Below are 19,819 nucleotides of genomic sequence, written 5' to 3' on the forward strand. Positions count from 1 at the left end.
ACCCCCAATCTCCTGGAGACAGCATTCAAACAAACCACTTTATGGAGTCCATATCAACGTGAGATTCCCCAGGCCCACTGGCAAAACCATGTCTTTGGGGCCTTTCAGAAGAGCATCAAGGACAGGCTAGTCTTATCTCTGCAGGGATGATGTTCCATAGGGAGGGAGGGAGCCACCACAGAAAAGGCTCTTCTTAGTCCCACTAGGTGGTCCTTCTAACCCAAACATTGCCTATCTGATCTGATCAGTTGGATAAATCATAATTGGGAAACAGGAGTCTTCCAAATAACTTGGCCTCAAGCCATATAAGTGATAACTATCACCATGAATTGGACCTGAAAGCAAATTGGCAACCAATGCAGCAAAAGAGAGGTAACATGTGCAAATCTAGACTTGCATAAAACCATGCAGATCATTTCATTTTACATCAATTGAAGCTTCCAAATACTTTTCAAGGATAGCCCCATGTTAAGTGCATTACAGTGGTCAAGACATAGATTAGAGAGTGAGTGACTGTGAACAGGGTCTGTTGGTCCAGGAAAGGGTATAACTAATGCACAATTTGCATCAACCTCCCTTCTACGTCAATCACCATCCCATCTGTACTCCCCTCTCTAATTTGGAACATATGTTGATTGCTCCACAGCTTTTCTGCCAAGGAATGACATTCTTTGTCTGGACAATGCTTAAGACACAGCCTTTTCCCAGCTTTCAAGTTGAAAAGCTGCACACAGTACCTTGCTGGAGGGATTTCATTAGCTATGAATCCTTCTCTTGCAATAACACACTTTTCTGCCATTGTCACTTGTCAGAGCTTCTCAGAGTAACATAAGCCACCTGGCTTGAATGTCCAAAGGCAAGTAATCATCAATAGAAGAAGACTTCTATTGTTTACTGGGGTCTACTAAAAAAAAAGGCTGACAGATGACACTCCAGAAGGTTAATAAGATGAAGGTAGTTCTTTCAGCTGGACCATAAGAGGGATTATGTCTGAGCAGCAGATAAAGAGCTTATTCCAGAAACAGAGACTGCTTTATTGTTCAAACTTTGTCACTCTCTCAGAATTATTACTCTGGTCCTTCTTCCATTCCCTTGGCTTAGAAATGTTGGCTTGAGAATTTGCTCAGTACTTATATGCCACATCTGTTATTATACGCTGGACTAGATGACATTGTAAAATATATATTTGGAAGCACATTTTCTAAAAAGTCAACTGGTAGGAGATTTGGGCATTTTACTCCCTTACTTTAAAGGGAAATCTCTTATTAAGTCATTCCTAATTCATTTTTTCTGCATGACTACTCATGAAAATTATGAAGGATATTTTTTTTAGGAGACAAAAAAGCATGTGTTTCAAAATTGGATTAATGTGTCTTATAATTTGTTTCACACTCCAAGTTCAAGGAAGCAAAGGTAAGTGTGAATTAAAGTGTACTGTACATATGTTACTTCAACTAGATGATGGAGTGGGAATAATGTAATGGAGAATTAGAAAGATGTGACTGTAACATATGTTTTGTTTAAACTAAGATATAGTTGCAATAGACGTAGGTTATTCCGATTTCCTGTTATAAATCTTAATATAATAAATAATTGTTTTTATCCTTTACATTTAAAAAAATGTCCCAGGAAACTTTTGAGTCTACAAAGCATAGAAATAATTTCTTCATTTTAGAGCACTAATGTTAACATGCATCAAGGCAATTACTTTTGATAAATATAGTCATATTTCAATTAAGAACTTTCAGTGAGAGCCATTAATTTCAAAAACCAAAAGAGGCAATAAACATTTTCTGGAAAAGCAAAAAAATATCATATCTATCCTGAAGCTCATTCAAATTTATTTTTAACTAACTTTTTTGCTTTGATTTCAATATTACATTTGGGAATCGCTGTATATATTTAGATGAAGCATTTCTGATTAATAGAAGTTGTCATGCTCCAAATTAACACAGAGGATTTAGGAGGAACTAGCATACATAAATGTGTACATTTATCAGAACCAAAGACATTTTTATTACAACACCAGTATTAAAGAAAAATATAAGATCAATAGCCACCGGAAGTCTGATTTCCAGTTGGAATTTAGCATAATTTACTGACTTTTCTAGTACCTGTAATGAGCTTAATTATGTAATCAATAAATAGATGTTTGTTGTGAGGAAAACATAAGTATTACAAATCTTAACTTGACTTTTTAGACTATTATTTGTTGTTCTAGTTTTCATTTCTAAATCAATATAGTAGTTTAATAGTATTCTAAAAGTACTATTTTCATGCCAGGGGAGGGTGGGAAATGAATGCTTCGCTAAAGCGTTAAGCAAAATGTAGCTATAGCTATATGGCTTTTGCAGTTAAACTGGCATTTTATAAAAATTAAAATAAATTTACTCAACAAGTTGCCCATACAAATTCATAAAGGGAGCCCTGTTGGTTTCTTAAAGGAGTTTTATTCCATTGCTAGTTTTTCTCTGCATTTCTCCAGACATCAAAATAATTACAGGGGTTTACAACTTTTTATTATACTTTCTGAACTAAAAGTTTCAATCTCATTCTCCCTCTCCCTTACACACACACACACACACCACATACACAACTTATCCCTTATCCCTAATTCAGACTAGGCTACAGTTCCAGAAAAATCCTATTGAAGTGGAAGCGTGCCTAGAGAAATGACCAATGCCATGGTCTCTGTGATGAGTTCAAAGGACTACAGTTCCCATTCAGTTTTAGACTTTCTAACAGAATAACAGAGTTAGAAGGGAAGTCTTCTAGTCTGGTTCCCTGCTCATTTGTCTGAAGTGGTGTAGGTTTTCCTGCCTATGCAGGTGGTTGGACTAGAAGACCCCCAAGGTCCCTTCCAACTGTTATTCTATTCTATTCAAGCAGGAAAATCTATACCATTTCAGACAAATCATTCTCCAACCTCTTCTTGAAAACCTCCAGTGTAGGAGCATCCACAATTTCTGGAGGCAAGTTATTCCACCGGTTAATTGTTCTTACTATCAAGAAATTTCTCCTTAGTTCTAGGTTGGTTCTCTCCTTTATTAGTCTCTATCCATTGCTTCTTGTTCTGCCTTCAAATGTTTGGAGAACAGGTTGATCCCTCTTTTCTGTGCCAGCCCCTTAGATATTGGAACACTACTATCATGTCACCACAGTCCTTCTTTTCTTCAGATTAGACATATCCAATTCCTACAACCATTCTTCAAATGTTTTAGCCTCCAATTCCTTTTTAACTAAGCTTGGTGAATCCAATTCGTATACTTCCTGATACTACCCTACTTTGTTATCATCCAATTCTCATGAAATAATCCCATGTTTTGAGAACCATTCCTTGTTAAGTTTTCTTAATTATCTCCACTTTGGTATGTTTGCACTGCAAAAACTGCAAGACAAACTCTTTTGCCTCATTGGCCTGCTTTGAAGTGGTCTCATAAACTTTAGCTTCATTCAATATTGTTCATATCTCCATACATCTATAGAACACAAACAAATCCAATGAAATACATAGCTACAAATGAATAGTGTATATAATAAATAACAACACTGGTAACAATGTGGTTATAGCAATTGGGTTAATTTTATATTAATGATTACAATTAAGGAGGGACGCTGGTTCTTATCTGAGTGCCTATGACAGATAGAGCAGTATCTCATATTATTGGTAAGTATTTTCCTTCATCTGAAAACCAAAGTGAGTGTGGCTTGGCATTCTGGAAAATTAATAAATATCTAAAGCTTCTTGATAGAAGTGACGACTAATCTTCACCAGGTGAAGCAATAAAAATTCTTCTTAAAAATATTTGGTGGATAAGATGTTTTTTAAAAAGCAGAAGTATAACCAAGTCAGGTGGGAAAAGAAAGGGATAGCATTTTTAAAAAATATTTTTTTTTCTTATTCTTTGCAAAAAGCCCTTGGTTGGCTGAATTTAGAATTCTTCTGTTGCATATGTTTTAACACTGAGCAAAGTATACATCTATATCTTGACAGCCTGTAAAAATATAACAAATAGTGTTGAATTTGGTCTGTTTATGTTATATCTTGTCTGGGAAAAATTTCAACCCCTCATTTTAAAAATATGATTTAAAACATTTGATGTTTGATAGTGCATGCACACACATAAATCATCCCTCTCACTCATATTCATAATCCTTAACACTGGAATATATTTGAATTTCCAAAGTTTAACAGCCAGTCCTAGATGTAGTTTGTCAGAAGTCACCCTCACTGATTTTGATTTTAATGAACCTTTTCAAAATATAATTGCATAGGATTAAAAATTGAATGTGCCAATAGAACATTTTCTTAGTTTGATGTGCCCATAAAAGAGATAAAATTATTGCAGTGATTTGTTTGGAAAAAAGGTCCACATTTCCATCTGTTATAACTTGGAAATCAGACTGTAATTTGGAGGATGGTTGATTTAAGGTTTTGTTTAGAGATAAGAGGTATATGAGAAAGAACTCATTTATTGCATTTTAAAATTATTAGATTAAGGTTAAAACAGTTATGCTGTTATCTTGCAATTTTTATTGGATCTTTATCAACTAGATTTGAATGATGAGGTTTAGGGGATTTGTTTGTAGATAGAAAATGAGATATAAATGTCAAAGGAAGGAATTCACATGGGTTTATTAGATCAAGTTTATAATAGATATGTTGCTATTTCTGGTAACCCTTAATGGACTTTTGCTTATTAGGATGGATGATGAGGCTTTAAATATTTATTAATGGAGAATGAGATGATGTATAGGATGAAGAGATTGTTGATTTTAAAAGATGTGGATAAGTTGTTAAAGTTATTTATACTTGCTGGGATAAAGGAGAAAATTATCTCTTTCAATTTTTTTGTGATTTTCTTTTTTACTTTTTATAGTTTATATTAATTGTATCTATTTAATGCAATCTCGGATAAAATTATCACCAAAAGGTTAAAAAAAGGAAATGTGCAGTAGGGGTCTTGGGAACCATCTTCATAAACCCCTTCAACTCCAACAATATGCTGGCCTTGGATATGCAGATATATAAATATATGCAGTGTTAGGTATTGATTATGTGCTATCAAATTACTGTCAATTTTTAGAGATTACTTCAGGGTATCTAAACTTGGCAACTTAAAGACCTGTGGACTTCTAAAGTTGCCAAGGTTGGGCATCCCTGGATTATATAGATAGACCTTCTCTATGATAACCTGTTCCCAGCCTGCTCCTTCAAATCCTCCAATGGCGCACTCGTCACTGCTGTAATAAAATCCTTGCTTCTTTCTGGTCATACACATCCTTTTCCTCCCTCCTCCCTTCCTTTTTTTCTTTCAGTTTTCCCAGTATTTCCCAACTTGTAAAAGCAAGAGCTGGAATTTTGCATAATGTATCCAAAATATCATTTGGGCCTGTTGATTTGGGCCTCACATGAGAATTTTGGACTGATATGGTCTATTTTTTTTTTCTTGGCTCTGTGCGGCCTTATCAAGAAATTTCTCCAACACCGGAGTTGAAATATGTTGATACATTTCCTATGCTGCCTTTTCAAATCCAACTGAAACATTGAATTCAGTCCAATCCTTAAAAGAAAAACAGGAAATCAAAGACCACACCCTCACTAACAATGACAAGGCAAAAACTGTTTGTAAACAGGAAGTTAACCAAACACTTCCCAGCACTGATAATGTTACTGCCAACTGAAAAATAGTTCTCTGGTCTTTTAGAGTTGTCAGCAGAAAGGAAGGGGGGAGTAATGCATACCTTAAATATTTTCATAGATAATTGCTAGGCAGCCGAAGCTTCTGGCACACAAGATTATTACTGGAGAGCATGATTGATGACTCTTGGCTATGAATGTATCCCATTGGAGAATATACATCCAGGGGGTGGGGGAAGACCAGGGTCAAGGGTGAGATGAATGATGCATCTCAGTGTCAGCTGCATCCAGGTAACGCCAACATGTTCACTCCTAATAAATGGTTTTTTTAAAACTCTGAAAGATGCAGCTAGAGACTCATAATTTGAATGGGGGTGATTGTCAGAACCTTGACAGTTACCTAGTTGGGTAATGAAACATCTGCTAGCAATCAAGCTCAAAGAGAACCTAGAACTCCAGTTCATACTGAACTACGTGTATTCTTTTCTGTTGAAAAGAGAAATAAATAAACAGAAAAACTTTGAATATGCAAATAAACCAAAAAAATTACTAGCCTATTCATTTAGAAAAAAAGAAATAAAAAATATTAGCACTAAAGTAAGTCCAAATTGTTACCTTCCAGATCAGAAATAATGAAGGAATAAATAGCTTGATTAAAATACAAATTATATTGCAAGACTAATTTTGATGACGTTGCCATGAATAAACATATTAAAAAGTCAGATTTTTTTTAAAAAAAGATCAACATAGGCATCTACTAAATACCCATATAACACTCTGCAAATTATATTCTTTATCCACAATGGAATAACAGAGGTCGTATCAGATTGATTGAATTTCATCTAACCAGTTCTCTAACACAAAACCTGTGAATGACCTTGAAATGTAAGTCATGGGAAAAATTTGATCCCTAGGAAAATAATTTGGGATAGCTATTATATTCAGTAAGTTATATAATTTCTTTCCACAGTATTTTAAAAATCTTCACATCTTGTAAAAAAAAAACTTCAGCAGTAACAAGTAAAACCAAAACAAAATCTTACAGAGGACAAGAGATGACACAAATCAAAGGTTCTTCACCCAGTAATGATCCAAATTAATAGGCTGCTGGTGAAGTGGCTGTGTCCTAAATTATTGTTCATTTAAGATGCCGCTAGTGGTCATGCTCTTTGTATCTATATTGTAGTGAGGGTAAGTATGTGTGTTTCGGTTTTAAATAAATCAATTTACAGTAGTTTCCAAGCACACTGAACAATATGAAAGAATGTGATAATACTAAACGTGTTTGCCAACTGTATTTTGCATTTTCAGATAAATGTTGCAAATATATGCTTCCAATGTGATTTAATGTCAATTATGCTTTACACTAAACATGTAGAAAAGCCTGCAATTTGACTCCCAAATTATTTTAAGCATGTTCATTTCCACCACCACCCCGCTTCTCCTCCCTCCTGCAGTCAATCAATTCTATGTTCCCAAAAGCCTCTGGGGAGACTAGGAGAAAAAGACTTTTAAATCCTGTAGAAGCAGGCACAAAGGGAATAATTCAGAAAAATGGGCTTGGCTCCTAAAATAAATCAACTGAACTAAATTAGCTAAGTATTTTTAATCCATCCCCTTACTTCCTATCCCAAACCTATAGTACAACTTTTGGAAGAAATAAATGATTTTCCATTCAGCAATTTGCTTATTCCCTAGCAGTACAAAGAATGATCGTTATTGCTTTCTGAGCATCTGAGCTCATGTGTTCATATCATTTTATAATGCTTATATCTGTGACAGGCTTAAAACCCTCTGCAACTCAAAAAAAACCAATAAAATTGTTTTCAAAAAAAAAAAAAACTCTCTGCAACTCACTGGCAAACTTATATCATATTCCCAATAAATTATCAATTCCTTACTAATTTGTGTGCCAAAGTCCTCGGCTTTTGCAGATGTGTCGGTGCTCTTTTACATGATGTGCAATTATTTCTTTTAATTACATCACACTTATTATAATTTTAATATGATACAATATAAGAGACCTCCCCCAAGGCAAGACCTCCTTTTGCAACCTGCAATATGTTTTCAAAATACTCTGATTCTGAACTTTTTTTACTGATATTAATAGACAATCAGGAAAGAGCAATGGAAGACTATTCATATATAGGTAGCCCTAGGCTTACAACTACAGCTCAGAATGTATGCTGCTAAGTGAGAAATTGGTTAGGTGAATTTTTCCTCATTTGATGAATTTTCTTGCCATAGTTGTTAAATGGATCACTGCAGTTTTAAGTCAGTAACACAGTTATTAAGTGAATCTGTTTTCCTCATTAACTTTGCTTGTTCAGAAGGTCACAAAAAGTGATCATGTGACCCTGGGGACACTACAACTGTCATAAACCTGAGTCAGTTGTCAACCGTCTGACAGATAACAGATAATCAGAGTTGGAAGAGACCTTATAGGTCATCTAGTCCAACCCCCCACCCAAGCAGGAGACCCTACACCATTTCTGACAGATTGAAGTCCAATCTCTTATTGAAGGTCTCAAGTGATGGCTCTCCCACAACTTCCGAGGGCAAGCTGTTCCATTGGTTGATTGTTCTCACTGTCAGAAAGTTTCTCCTTATTTCCAGGTTAAATCTCTCCTTGTTCAGTTTCCATCCATTATTCCTTGTCTGGCCTACAGGTGCTTTAGAAAATAGCTTGAACCCTTCCTCTCTGTGGCAGCCCCTCAAATATTGGAAGACTGCTATCCTGTCTCCCCTAGCCTTCTCTTCACTAGACTAGCCAAGCCCAGTTCCTGCAACCATTCTTTATATGTTGTAGTCTCCAGTCCCTGAATCATCCTGGTTGCTCTTCTCTGTACTTTTTGTAGAATCTCAACATCTGTTTTATAATGTGGTGAACAAAACTGGATGCAATATTCTAGGTGTGGTCTTACTAAGGCTTTATAGAGTGGTATTAGTATATCACTTGATCTCAATTGTATCCCTCTGTTAATGCAACTTAGGATTGCATTAGCTTTTTTGGCAGCTGCTGCACATTGCTCGTTCATGTTTAGCTGGTTGTCCACTAAGACTCCAAGATCCCTCTCACAGTTACTGTTTTTGAGCCTGGTTTCACCCAGTCTATATGTGTACTTCTGGTTTTTCTTCCCTAAGTGTAGGACTTTACTTTTCTCTACATTGACTTTCATTTTGTTAGATATGGCCCTGTGTTCTAGTCTGTCAAGATCCATCTGGATCTTGAGCCTATCTTCTTGGGTGTTAGCTACTCCTGCCAGCTTAGTATCATCTGCAAATTTGGTAAGTTCCCCTTCTATTCCCTCATCTAAGTCATTAATGAAAATATTGAAGAGTACTGGGCCTAAGACGGAACCTTGTGGCACCCCACTGCTAACTTCCCTCCATTTATACTTAGACCCATTAAGGACTACTCGTTGAGTACGGCAGCCAGTTGCAAGTCCATCTAGTGGTGGTGCTATCTATTCCACTTTTTTCAAGCTTACAAAGAAGTAGGTTGTGGTCTATTTTGTCAAATGCCTTGCTGAAATCTAAATACACTGCTCAAAAAAATAAAGGGAACACAAAAATAAGACATCCTAGATCTGAATCAATGAAATATTCTTATTAAATACTTTGTTCATTACATAGTTGAATGTGCTGACAACAAAATCACACAAAAATTATCAATGGAAATCAAATTTAGCAACCCATGGAGGTCTGGATTTGGAGTTACACTCAAAATTAAAGTGGAAAAAAACACTACAGGCTGATCCAACTTTGATGTAATGTCCTTAAAACAAGTCAAAATGAGGCTTAGTAGTGTGTGTGGCCTCCACATGCCTGTATGACCTTCCTACAATGCGTGGGCATGCTCCTGATGAGGTGGTGGATGGTCTCCTGAGGGATCTTCTCCCACACCTGGACTAAAGCATCCCCCAACTCCTGGACAGTCTGTGGTGCAACATGGCATTGGTGGATGGAGCAAGACATGATGTCCCAGATGTGCTCAATTGGATTCAGGTCTGGGGAACGGGCGGGCCAGTCCATAGCATCAATGCCTTTGTCTTTCAGGAACTGCTGACACACTCCAGCCACATGAGGTCTAGCATTGTCTTGCATTAGGAGAAACCCAGGGCCAACCGCACCAGAATATGGTCTCACAAGGGGTCTGAGGATCTCATCTCAGTACCTAATAGCAGTCAGGTACCTCTGGCGAGCACATGGAGGACTGTGAGGCCCCCTAAAGAATGCCACCCCACACCGTTACTGACCCACTGCCAAACCGGTCATGCTGGAGGATGTTGCAGGCAACAGAACATTCTCCACGGCATCTCCAGACCTTGTCATGTCTGTCACATGTGCTCAGTGTGAACCTGCTTTCATCTGTGAAAAGCACAGGGCACCAGTGGCGAATTAGCCAATCTTGGTGTTCTCTGGCAAATGCCAAACAACCTGCACGGTGTTGGGCTGTAAGCACAACCCCCACCAGTGGACATCAGGCCTTCATACCACCCTCATGGAGTCTGTTTCTGACTGTTTGAGCAGCCACATGCACATTTGTGGCCCGCTGGAGGTCATTTTGCAGGACTCTGGCAGTGCTCCTCCTGTTCTTCCTTGCACAAAAGCGGAGTTAGCGGTCCTGATGCTGGGTTATGCTACGACCTCCTCCATGTCTCCTGATGTACTGGACTGTCTCCTGGTAGCCCCTCCATGCTGACAGACACAGCAAAGCTTCTTGCCACAGCTCGCATTGATGTGCCATCCTGGATGAGCTGCACTACCCAACCCACTTGTGTGGGTTGTAGACTCTGTCTCATGCTACCACTAGAGTGACAGCACCACCAGCATTCCAAAGTGACTAAACCATCAGCCAGAAAGCATAGGAACTGAGAAGTGGTCTGTGGTCACCACCTACAGAACCACTTCTTTATTGGGGATGTCTTGCTACCTGCCTATGCTTTCCACCTGTTGTCTATTCCATTTGCACAACAGCATGTGAAATTGATTGTCAGTCAGTGTTGCTACCTAAGTGGACAGTTTGATTTCACAGAAGTGTGATTGACTTGGAGTTACGTTGTGTTGTTTAAGTGTTCCCTTTATTTTTTTGAGCAGTGTATATTATGTCCACAGTATTTTGCTTGTCTACTAATTTAGTCACTATGTTGAAGAATGAAATAAGATTGGTTTGGCATGATCTTTTTTAACAAACCTGTGCTGACTGCTGGTTATTACTTTACTTTGGATCACATGACCAAGGGGACAGTTGTAAGTGTGAACAATGGTCATAAGTCAGTTTTTTTCAGTGCCATTGTAACTTGAATGGTCACAAAATGAACTATTGTAAGCTACTTGTAAAGAAAGTTATTATATGCACAAAAATGAAAACAGACGATGAAATACCCATAATGGAGGAACGGTGGAAAAGATACTGGAACTAGCAGAGATGGCAAAATGAATTTGTTTGTTCAGTGAAAGCTCAACTACTGCATTTATTAATGAGTAGAACTTTTTTAAAAAAATGGAAAAAGGAAAAAAAAAACCCTGTGAAGATTGGAAAAGATATATTATGGAAAGAGAAATTATGATGGAGAGGGGGGGGGAGAGAGAGAGATTCTGTCAAGACTGAAGCCTATTCTTTGTAACTTTTTTTCTTTGTCTTTATTTTCTTTTTAATTTTAATTTCTCTCTGGTCTGTCTGGGAAAGAAATTAAGTTCTGATAGCTCCAAAGTTATACTGAAAACAACCTATCATTGAATATTCAAATCCAATAAAATTATTCAGCAGTAAATAATTATAATAATATTTTTCTCCTGTTAATAGAATGCTAACACTGAGGGCTGTTGTTGGTTTCAATTTTACTGTAAAAATAAAATAGGTGACTCTGATGTTAAGTCAGATGTTGCAAAGCATAATGCCCAAAAGAGGTTCCTCTGGAAAACAGTGAACACTTCAGTATAAAAATATGAAGGAGAAAAATTGGATGTAAATGTTAAGTGATAATAAAATATCACTGGAGTATGACAGATGCCTGCCTATCTACAACTGAATTGTAATGACAATATACACTATTTCCACAGCTCTCTTCAATGTGCAGAAAATAGGACAAATGCCTGTGACAATTAACAGAACTAAGTATAAGGGCAAAACTATTGTCATCGGTGAATATGTTATATGCAGATATAAAAAATGCAATAAAACCAATATATTAGTTCAGTTTATTAAATGTCAAAGATAAAGAGGTTGTGAATTCAGCACCTATGCTTCTGGAATTTTAAATGTTTGTGTTGGGAAGAGGGGGGCAATGGAAGTAATTTACTATTGCCTTCTTTCAGGATATTTTGTTTTTCAATTTCCCATTCTAGTTTATGGCTGTAATGATTTGTGAGAATCTCCAGCAGGAGGAGGAGGAATAGCAATAGCAACAGACTAGGCATGGCTCAGATAAGAGGCAGCTTAGCTCACAGAAGGAGTGGGGACCTGACAAATGTCTCAGAAGGAGATCTCCCTTGTTTCTTGGACTGTAAAAGTGAGATGGAAGGGAGGTTACAAGATTCTGTTAATATAATCTTACAATACATGTTGCATTAGCACTCATGGCTGGTGCTTCTTGTCTGGATTACCTCAAAGTGCTGTCAATAGTTGGACGGTTTCTCATACAAGAACTAACATCTGTCTCTGAGTTTATTTGTACAGAGATTAGAGAAATTGGTTTGCCAACTGGCAAAATGCTATACTATTAAGTACATAAGAACTGAAATGAGATGGGCTTTCCCCCCATTGTGAAGAACCTTCTTGAATATTATTTTATATCTCATGTGTCAGGATTCCTGGCCTGAATTAAGCTTTGTTTATATATTGCACAACTGAACCTTGTTATAAAGTCTTCCTGGGGAAAAGGAATGCTCTGATGCACAACTGAATGCTTCTATAGTCAGGATATCAATTACAGAAACGGAACAGATGGAAGAGATTGACTTACTTTCCAATTCATGGGCAAATTCCACCTGCCTCCCCTCAGCTCATGTTAGCTGAGAAGAAACTCCAGATACTTTATTCAAACTGGAAAAAATACCTTATTTATGACTCAATCTTCCAAGCTCTCGGATGCCAAATCTCTAAACTACCTTCTCCTCTTGCCATTAAGACTCACTTGGGGAAGCTTCCTCAGTCTCCACTGATTGTCAGAGGGGAGGAAATATTTCCCCCCTCTCTTTCTTGCATTCAGCCCTAGTTTGAGAAACTTTGAGTCAAGCTTCTTTGAAGGTCAGACAGATCACAAATGTTTTCTAGAAAGCCATACCAAATCCCTTTCAACAATTCTAGCCCACCCCGCACCTGCTAATGAGTGTTTGAGGCCTGTGGGTTTATCACCATTGCCACTTCCAATTGCTCTTTCTGTTGCATATCCATATGAGGGAGTGAAGCCAAGGAACAAAGAACAGAACAGAACAGAATAGAATAGAATAGAATAGAATAGAATAGAATAGAATAGAATAGAATAGAATAGAATAGAATAGAATAGAATATTTTATTGGCCAAGTGTGATTGGGCACATAGGGGATTTGTCTTGGTGTAAATACTCTCAGTATACATAAAAGAAAAGATACATTCGTCAGGAGCCGAGAATCATAAGGTACGACATTAATGATAGTCATAGAGTACAATAAACAATCAATCATACTAGGAAACAGTCAATATAAATTGTAAGTATACAAGCAACAAAGCTACAGGCATACAGTCACAAGTGATAGGGGATGGGTGGTAAGGAGTGATGACAAGATTAACAGTAATAGTAGTGCAGACTTTGTAATAGTTGAACAGGGTTGAGGGAATTATTTGTTTAGCAGAGTGATGGCTTTTAGGAAAAAACTGTCCTTGTGTCTAGTTGTTCTGGTGTTCTGGTCCACCATTACGGTGGGAAAAGTAGTTTGTCCTGATTGGCTAAGCTGTCAGGCAGCTCCCTATAAAAAGGCAAGCTGTTAGACAGGCTGCTGCTGGGTTGTTGTTGTTTAATAAAGAGCTTGAAGTTGAAGATCAGTGTCTGCCTCTTCAATCAGCCCACAATTTAACACTTTCCTTTAGTGGACTTAGCATAAAAATTACTCTAGTAGGATCTAAGGGAAATTCCACTGCCCACCACAAGCAGTTCACATTGAATCATGAAGGTCAGGAATTGTCCTCTTCCAAGGTTTTCTGGCAAGGTCCACAAACTGATAGTATTGCAACAATGCTACACCAAGGTGCACAGCAGATAGTGGTGTGCCCTGAGGATTGGAGGCCATCTTCTGGAACCAAAGTGAAATCTTTTGCCTCTTCAAATAGAGCGTATGAGAGTTGCAAGATCGATGTCAGCCTTACAAGGAAGACTAGACTAAAAAACCAATAGGCCAAGATTACTTTTACTGTAAACAGCTCTAGTAATAGCATTTTTCAAGTCTGAATGTGCTTCCACCTTCCCTTAACAGATAACAGATAATCAGAGTTGGAAGGGACCTTGTAGGTCATCTAGTCCAACCCCATGCCCAAGCGGGAGACCCTACACCATTTCTGACAAATGGCAGTCCAATCTCTGCTTGAAAGTCTCAAGTGATGGCTCTCCCACAACTTCCGGGGGCAAGCTGTCCCGTTGGTTGATTGTTCTCACTGTCAGAAAGTTTCTCCTTTTTTCCAGGTTAAATCTCTCCTTGTTCAGTTTCCATCCATTATTCCTTGTCTGGCCTACAGGCACTTTAGAAAATAACCCCTTCCTCTCTGTGGCAGCCCCTCAAATATTAGAAGACTGCTATCATGTCTCCCCTGGTCCTTCTCTTTACTAGACTAGCCAAGCCCAGTTCCTGCAACCGTTCTTCATATGTTTTAGTCTCCAGTCCCCGAATCATCCTGGTTGCTCTTCTCTGTATTTTTTGTAGAGTCTCAACATCTTTTTTATAATGTGGTGACCAAAACTGGATGCAGTACTCTAGGTGTGGTCTTACTAAGGCTTTATAGAGTGGTATTAGTACTTCCCTTGATCTTGATTGTATCCCTCTGTTAATATAATTTAGGATTGTCATTCAAACTAGGGGGTGACTTGTCTGAAATATTTTCTCAAATTAGTTTTTTGGCCCAGGCTCAAGCCCTACTTACCTGGCTGTTTCTTTGACAACAGCTATTCCTCCTATCCTTCGTAATCATTCTCTAAGCCTACTACAGTTACTCATTAGTGTTAGACTCAAAGTTCTAGTTTTCCTTGGGAAAGATTATGGCAACCTTGGGCAGAGAGGAAGAAAATTTTCCCTCTTTCTTGCCACTATTCTAGCACTATGCCATCATTAAAGAGCTGGGAAATTATACATTTTACTGGGAAGGATAGATTGAGAAATCCTCTTTTCCATTATAATCAGAGAAATTAGGAAAGTCCAAAGTTTGAACCCTCAAATTTTGTAGATGTTAGGTGTAATTAATTTCACAGGCATCTTGACCTTCAGGGCAGTGATGGTATGCTACCGGTTCTGCTGAACCAGGAGTAGGATTCAAATTTTTAACAACCAGTTCTGTGGGTGTGGCTTAGGTGGTGGGCATGGTTGGAGGTCATATGACTGGGTGGACATGGCTTGGTGGTCACGTTATTGGCTGGGTGTAGTCAACTCAATATCACTCACAATGTAGCACTCATCTCCTCACCTGGCCTCTCATGACTGTGGGGATGTTGCAACAGTCGTAAGTGTGAAAAATGGTCATAAGTCACTTTTTTCAGTGCCATTGTAACTTTGAATGGTCACTCCACAGAAGCAAAGTACCAGCAAAAGAGGGGGAAAAAAACTCCAGAGACGTTCCTGAGACAGGAAATCTAGTCCTGCCAAGAATGTAATAAGGGTTAATGGAGAGGCAGTTTCTGTAAGCAACACCAGAATGTTTCCCTCCTGCCTTCCTTACAGGATTAGGCCAGTAATTTCTTATAACAACCGGTTCTCCGAACTGCTTAGAATTCTAGAGAATAGGTGCGAACTGGTAGAATCCCACCCCTGTGCTGAACTCTAGTAAAAAAAAAAAAGCCTCCGATCAGCTGAGAGGAGGAAAAAAAGTGTCTGACAATCAGCTGAGAGAATAAAAGACATGGGGGGTGGGAGGGTTGCTCCTAGCTTTCCATTTCTTCATCCTCTTAGCTGATTGCTCTTTGGGGGGGGCGTGCATGCGCATGCTCGCGCAATCACGCACCGAACTGGTACCGACTAAAGTAGGATCCCACTACTGCTTCAGGGTCTATGTTTGGCCTTCCATCTGGATGATATTGTTGCTAGAAATAATAGCCTAAATAGTCAGACTCTCCATGGAAGGTCTTATAGTCTTTCAAACTCTTTCTTTAGACATGGGCACCCAACATAACATCTCTGGTTGTCTAAAGCTTCTTCCTTGATTATCATCACCAGGTTCCACGCCCACCACTGATCCTTTTTAAGTCTACCTCCCCACCCTTAAAGAAGTTAAAATGTGTCCATTATTTGATTATCCTGAAGCACACTTGCTGGTAGATGAAATAAGAACAAACACATATAAGAATATTCCCCATGTTACATATCTTTAAATAAGCTATGTGAAGATGAGGTAATTCAAAATAGGTTCATTAAAACTGTATGTCTTAAAAATTCAGTGGGATTTTTGTCAATTGGTTAAAAGTGACCTAAAATTAAACTAATAGGATCAGGAGTTTAATTTATAACAGTATGAAAAAATGTGTTCTATACAGGAGATTAGATACGGACAGCCTGACTGCCCAGGGTTACATGTGGCCCCCAAATGTATTTTTGTGGATCCTGAAATTGTTGGCAGGATATTGTTTCATGTTTGTTTTAATCATTGTTATGAATCAGATTTTAGAAATTTACCAAATAACCCATTTTAATTTTTCCTCTATTTTTGGCCCACATATTCCATGCCTGCACTTCAAAACTCTTTCTTATTTCCAAGCCTTGCAGCACTTCTACTTATGAACCTAAATAGCTTTATTAAAAAAATACAAAGTATTTTCATATTTTTAATTTGTTGAAAATCTTGATTTTGATAAGCGTATCCAGTTTGTCTAATCTCCCGCATCAACAGAACAGGACCACAACTATTATTTGAATGCGAAAACAAAAATAGATCAGGCCTGCTTTTTCTCATCCCTCTTCTGGTACAAGATTTCATCCCTGGGTATATTTTGAATTACAAAATTTAATTCATAGTTGAATTATGCCGTCTTCAGTCTGATCTAAGTATGGTATATAAAATCATACATTGCAATGACTTACCTGTCAATGAATATTTCAGCTTCAACCATAACAACACAAGCACACAATAGATGCAAACTCAAGGTTAACCGCACCAAACTTGATTGCAGGAAATACGACTTCAGCAACAGAGTGGTCAGTGTCAGGAATACTCTACCTGACTCTGTGGTTTCTTCCCCAAACCCCAAAAACTTTCACCTTAGACTGTCTACTATTGACCTCACCCCTTTTCCTAAGAGGTCTGTAGGGGGCGTGCATAAGCGCATCAATGTGCTTACCGTCCCTGTCCTATTGTTTCTTTTATTTTTCTTATATGTACCCATTTCATGTATTCATAACTATGTATATATTTATACCTATTATCTTGTAAGTGGTTGACAAATAAAAATAAATAAATAAAATAAAATTTTCTTCAAGCAATTTGGAAAAAAAATGTCTTTTTCTATGATGTGGCATTTTGTCTGGACTGTTTTACTTCCTAACAGGCTCACCCCCAGCAGTACATTGAAATCAATGGTGGGATTCAAAAAATTTTTACTACCGGTTCTGTGGGCATGGCTTGGTGGGCGTGGCAGAGGAAGGATACTATAAAATCTCCAGTCAGAGGAAGTATTTGCTGGTTCTCAGAACTACTCAAAATTTCCACTACCGGTTCTCCAGAACTGGTCAGAACCTGCTGAATGATTGAAATGCTTTGCAGAAGACAAAACACCCCTTCAGTGTAACCAAAACTCTTCTATTCTAAGTTCACCTACCTGGTACCCCTGACAAATATTGCAGTGATTTAAAAAGCCACACAACACATAAAAGGTTGCTGGTTCAAAACCTGGAAGGCCTTTATTTTAATTATTACTTTCTTTCCACTAGTTTTTCCTAGCAGATTGAAGGCCTGAAAAAAAACATATAAGTGCAAGATCCCACCATTTCATTGTTTTGCCAGATAATTGAGGAAAAACAATTTCACACAGTGTGAACTCCTTTTACCTTAAGAAACTGGAAAAACAGTGAATGGTAATCTGCACTTACTTTAAAAAAGAAAAAAAGTCCAAAGGCTTTCAGCTACCTGGGGAAATCAAGCTAGTCGAGGAATAAAAAATAGTAATTTAAAGAAAAGGTTTCAAACCACCAACTTCTTACATCTTATGCAAATCTTCTACCTGGTGTGGTGTTTTAGTGCTAAGGTTAAGCAAAAGTCTAGAAGTTATTAATGTACAGAACATCTAATAAGAAAGGATTTTTAAAATAAAGGCAATGTTGTCTCTGCATGTATGTGCTGTATGTTCTGATGCTTTAACCTTCCAACAGAAAAGTTATTTTCTTGCATATAACTCAGCATTACACTGTGGAGTCCTTGATGCTCTCTGAGCTTGGTTGTCTGCTTGCGGATGTTTCATTACCCAATTAGGTAACAGTGAGTGTGGGGTTTGCTCCCTATTTATTTACAGTAGCTTGCCTTAATAATATCAGTGGGGGTATGATTTTCTTCTTGATTGTTCATTGATAAAGGTATTGTTTTCTGCTTCATTGTCTGGTGTTAATCCCTGCTCGTCTGGGTATTGACTGCTGGAGAGGATGTATTCCACTCTTTTTCTTTCCCTCTTAGTTTTTTTTTCTTATCGTTTTTGAGTGGGTGTAAATGTGATCAATCTCTATGTGTCTGTTGATGGCTTATTTGTTCTAAATACCATTTAATAGCATTTTTGGATTTACCTTGGTCTAGGATTTTCACAGCTTCCCCATTGAAACTATAGTTGAATCTGTCCATGTGTTGTGAGATTATGGACGTTTTGATGTATCTTATGGTAGCTAGTTGATGTTCATGGTTGCACTTTATTAGTCTTCTGCTTGCCTGCCTACATAGTGGCTCTTACAGTTCTTACACTTTACAGATAGTCCTCAACTTATGACCAATCACTTAATGATCATTTGAAATTACAACAGACTTTCCCAGAGTTACTTATGACCTGTTCTCAAAGTTATGACAGCTGCATATTCTCCCATGGTTGCATGATTGCATTCTGTGTGCTTGAGAAGTGCCTCACTTTTATAGTCATTTGCAGCATCCCATAGTCACATGATGATGACAGACAGACAGACAGACAGATAGATAGATAGATAGAGGATAGATGGATCTATGGATAGATAGATAGATAGATAGATAGATAGATAGATAGATAGATAGATAGATAGATAAACAGATGATAGATAGATTCAGATGGGTGTGGGGGTTGAGTTATCTCCAGTCAGGACTGAATATCTTGCAAGCTGTTGTCAAAATCTTTCAGTCCAGACTTGTTTTTCTTAAACTGATTTGAAATTAAGCTGCTATGAGTACAGGACAAGAGAGCCTAAATGACACATGCAAATGTCCCTTACATAATTTTTTTCACATTGCTTGAGGCTTGTAATAAATTTAGGATGGGTACAGAAACTAAGGTGATGAATTATCTCATTTTGAAAGACAACTTTTAATATATTGCTGAACATGCCTTTTATTTCCTTTTTCTTTGTTGGCTAAAGTTCAATTCAGTTATTTCCAGATTGTCAAGATGAAGCATCTTTCCCTTTTTATTTTCTTTTAATCTGTCTAATACAAAGTGACACAATAATTAGTGTTTATGGCGTGGCTAGAAGCTTAATTTTATAGAAGAAAAAAACACTGAAGTAAGTTTGAAACGCTCAACTTAATGTTTAATTCTTGATTTTCCTGATATTCTAATTCCCTTCCACACTGTACTTCATTTCTTTTCCCTTGAACCTATTTTTCCCCAATATTGTTGTCATCTATAGTCAGATGTCAGCAATCAAATTGTACACATACTGTTGGTTTCTTAGAATTATTATTTGTGCTTTAGAAAGCTTTACAAATACATTTCACCATTTCTTTTTCCTTTTAATCCTGGTAAACTGTGAAATTAGCATATATGAAGAGATGACAAA

General features: G+C 37.6%; 1 protein-coding gene across 4 annotated transcripts in view; it reads left to right on the forward strand.

Moving 5' to 3' along the window:
- The first annotated feature begins 1,021 nt into the window (after positions 1-1,021).
- The window catches only part of IMPG1 (interphotoreceptor matrix proteoglycan 1), an 87,674-nt gene continuing 68,876 nt past the window's right edge, over positions 1,022-19,819 (forward strand). For 3 of the 4 annotated variants that reach the window (XM_087915120.1, XM_087915113.1, XM_087915127.1), the window contains exon 1: positions 1,024-1,413. In XM_087915120.1, coding sequence (XP_087771246.1) covers positions 1,305-1,413 — 109 coding nt within the window. In that variant the 5' untranslated portion in view covers positions 1,024-1,304. Of the gene's footprint in view, positions 1,414-19,819 lie in introns of all 4 variants that reach the window. The other variant, XM_087915132.1, reaches the window with a different exon arrangement.

Source organism: Pseudonaja textilis, chromosome 1, assembly GCF_049901715.1.
Source record: "Pseudonaja textilis isolate UNSWEBS1 chromosome 1, rPseTex1.2, whole genome shotgun sequence".
In the NCBI taxonomy this organism is placed as follows: Eukaryota; Metazoa; Chordata; class Lepidosauria; order Squamata; family Elapidae; genus Pseudonaja; species Pseudonaja textilis.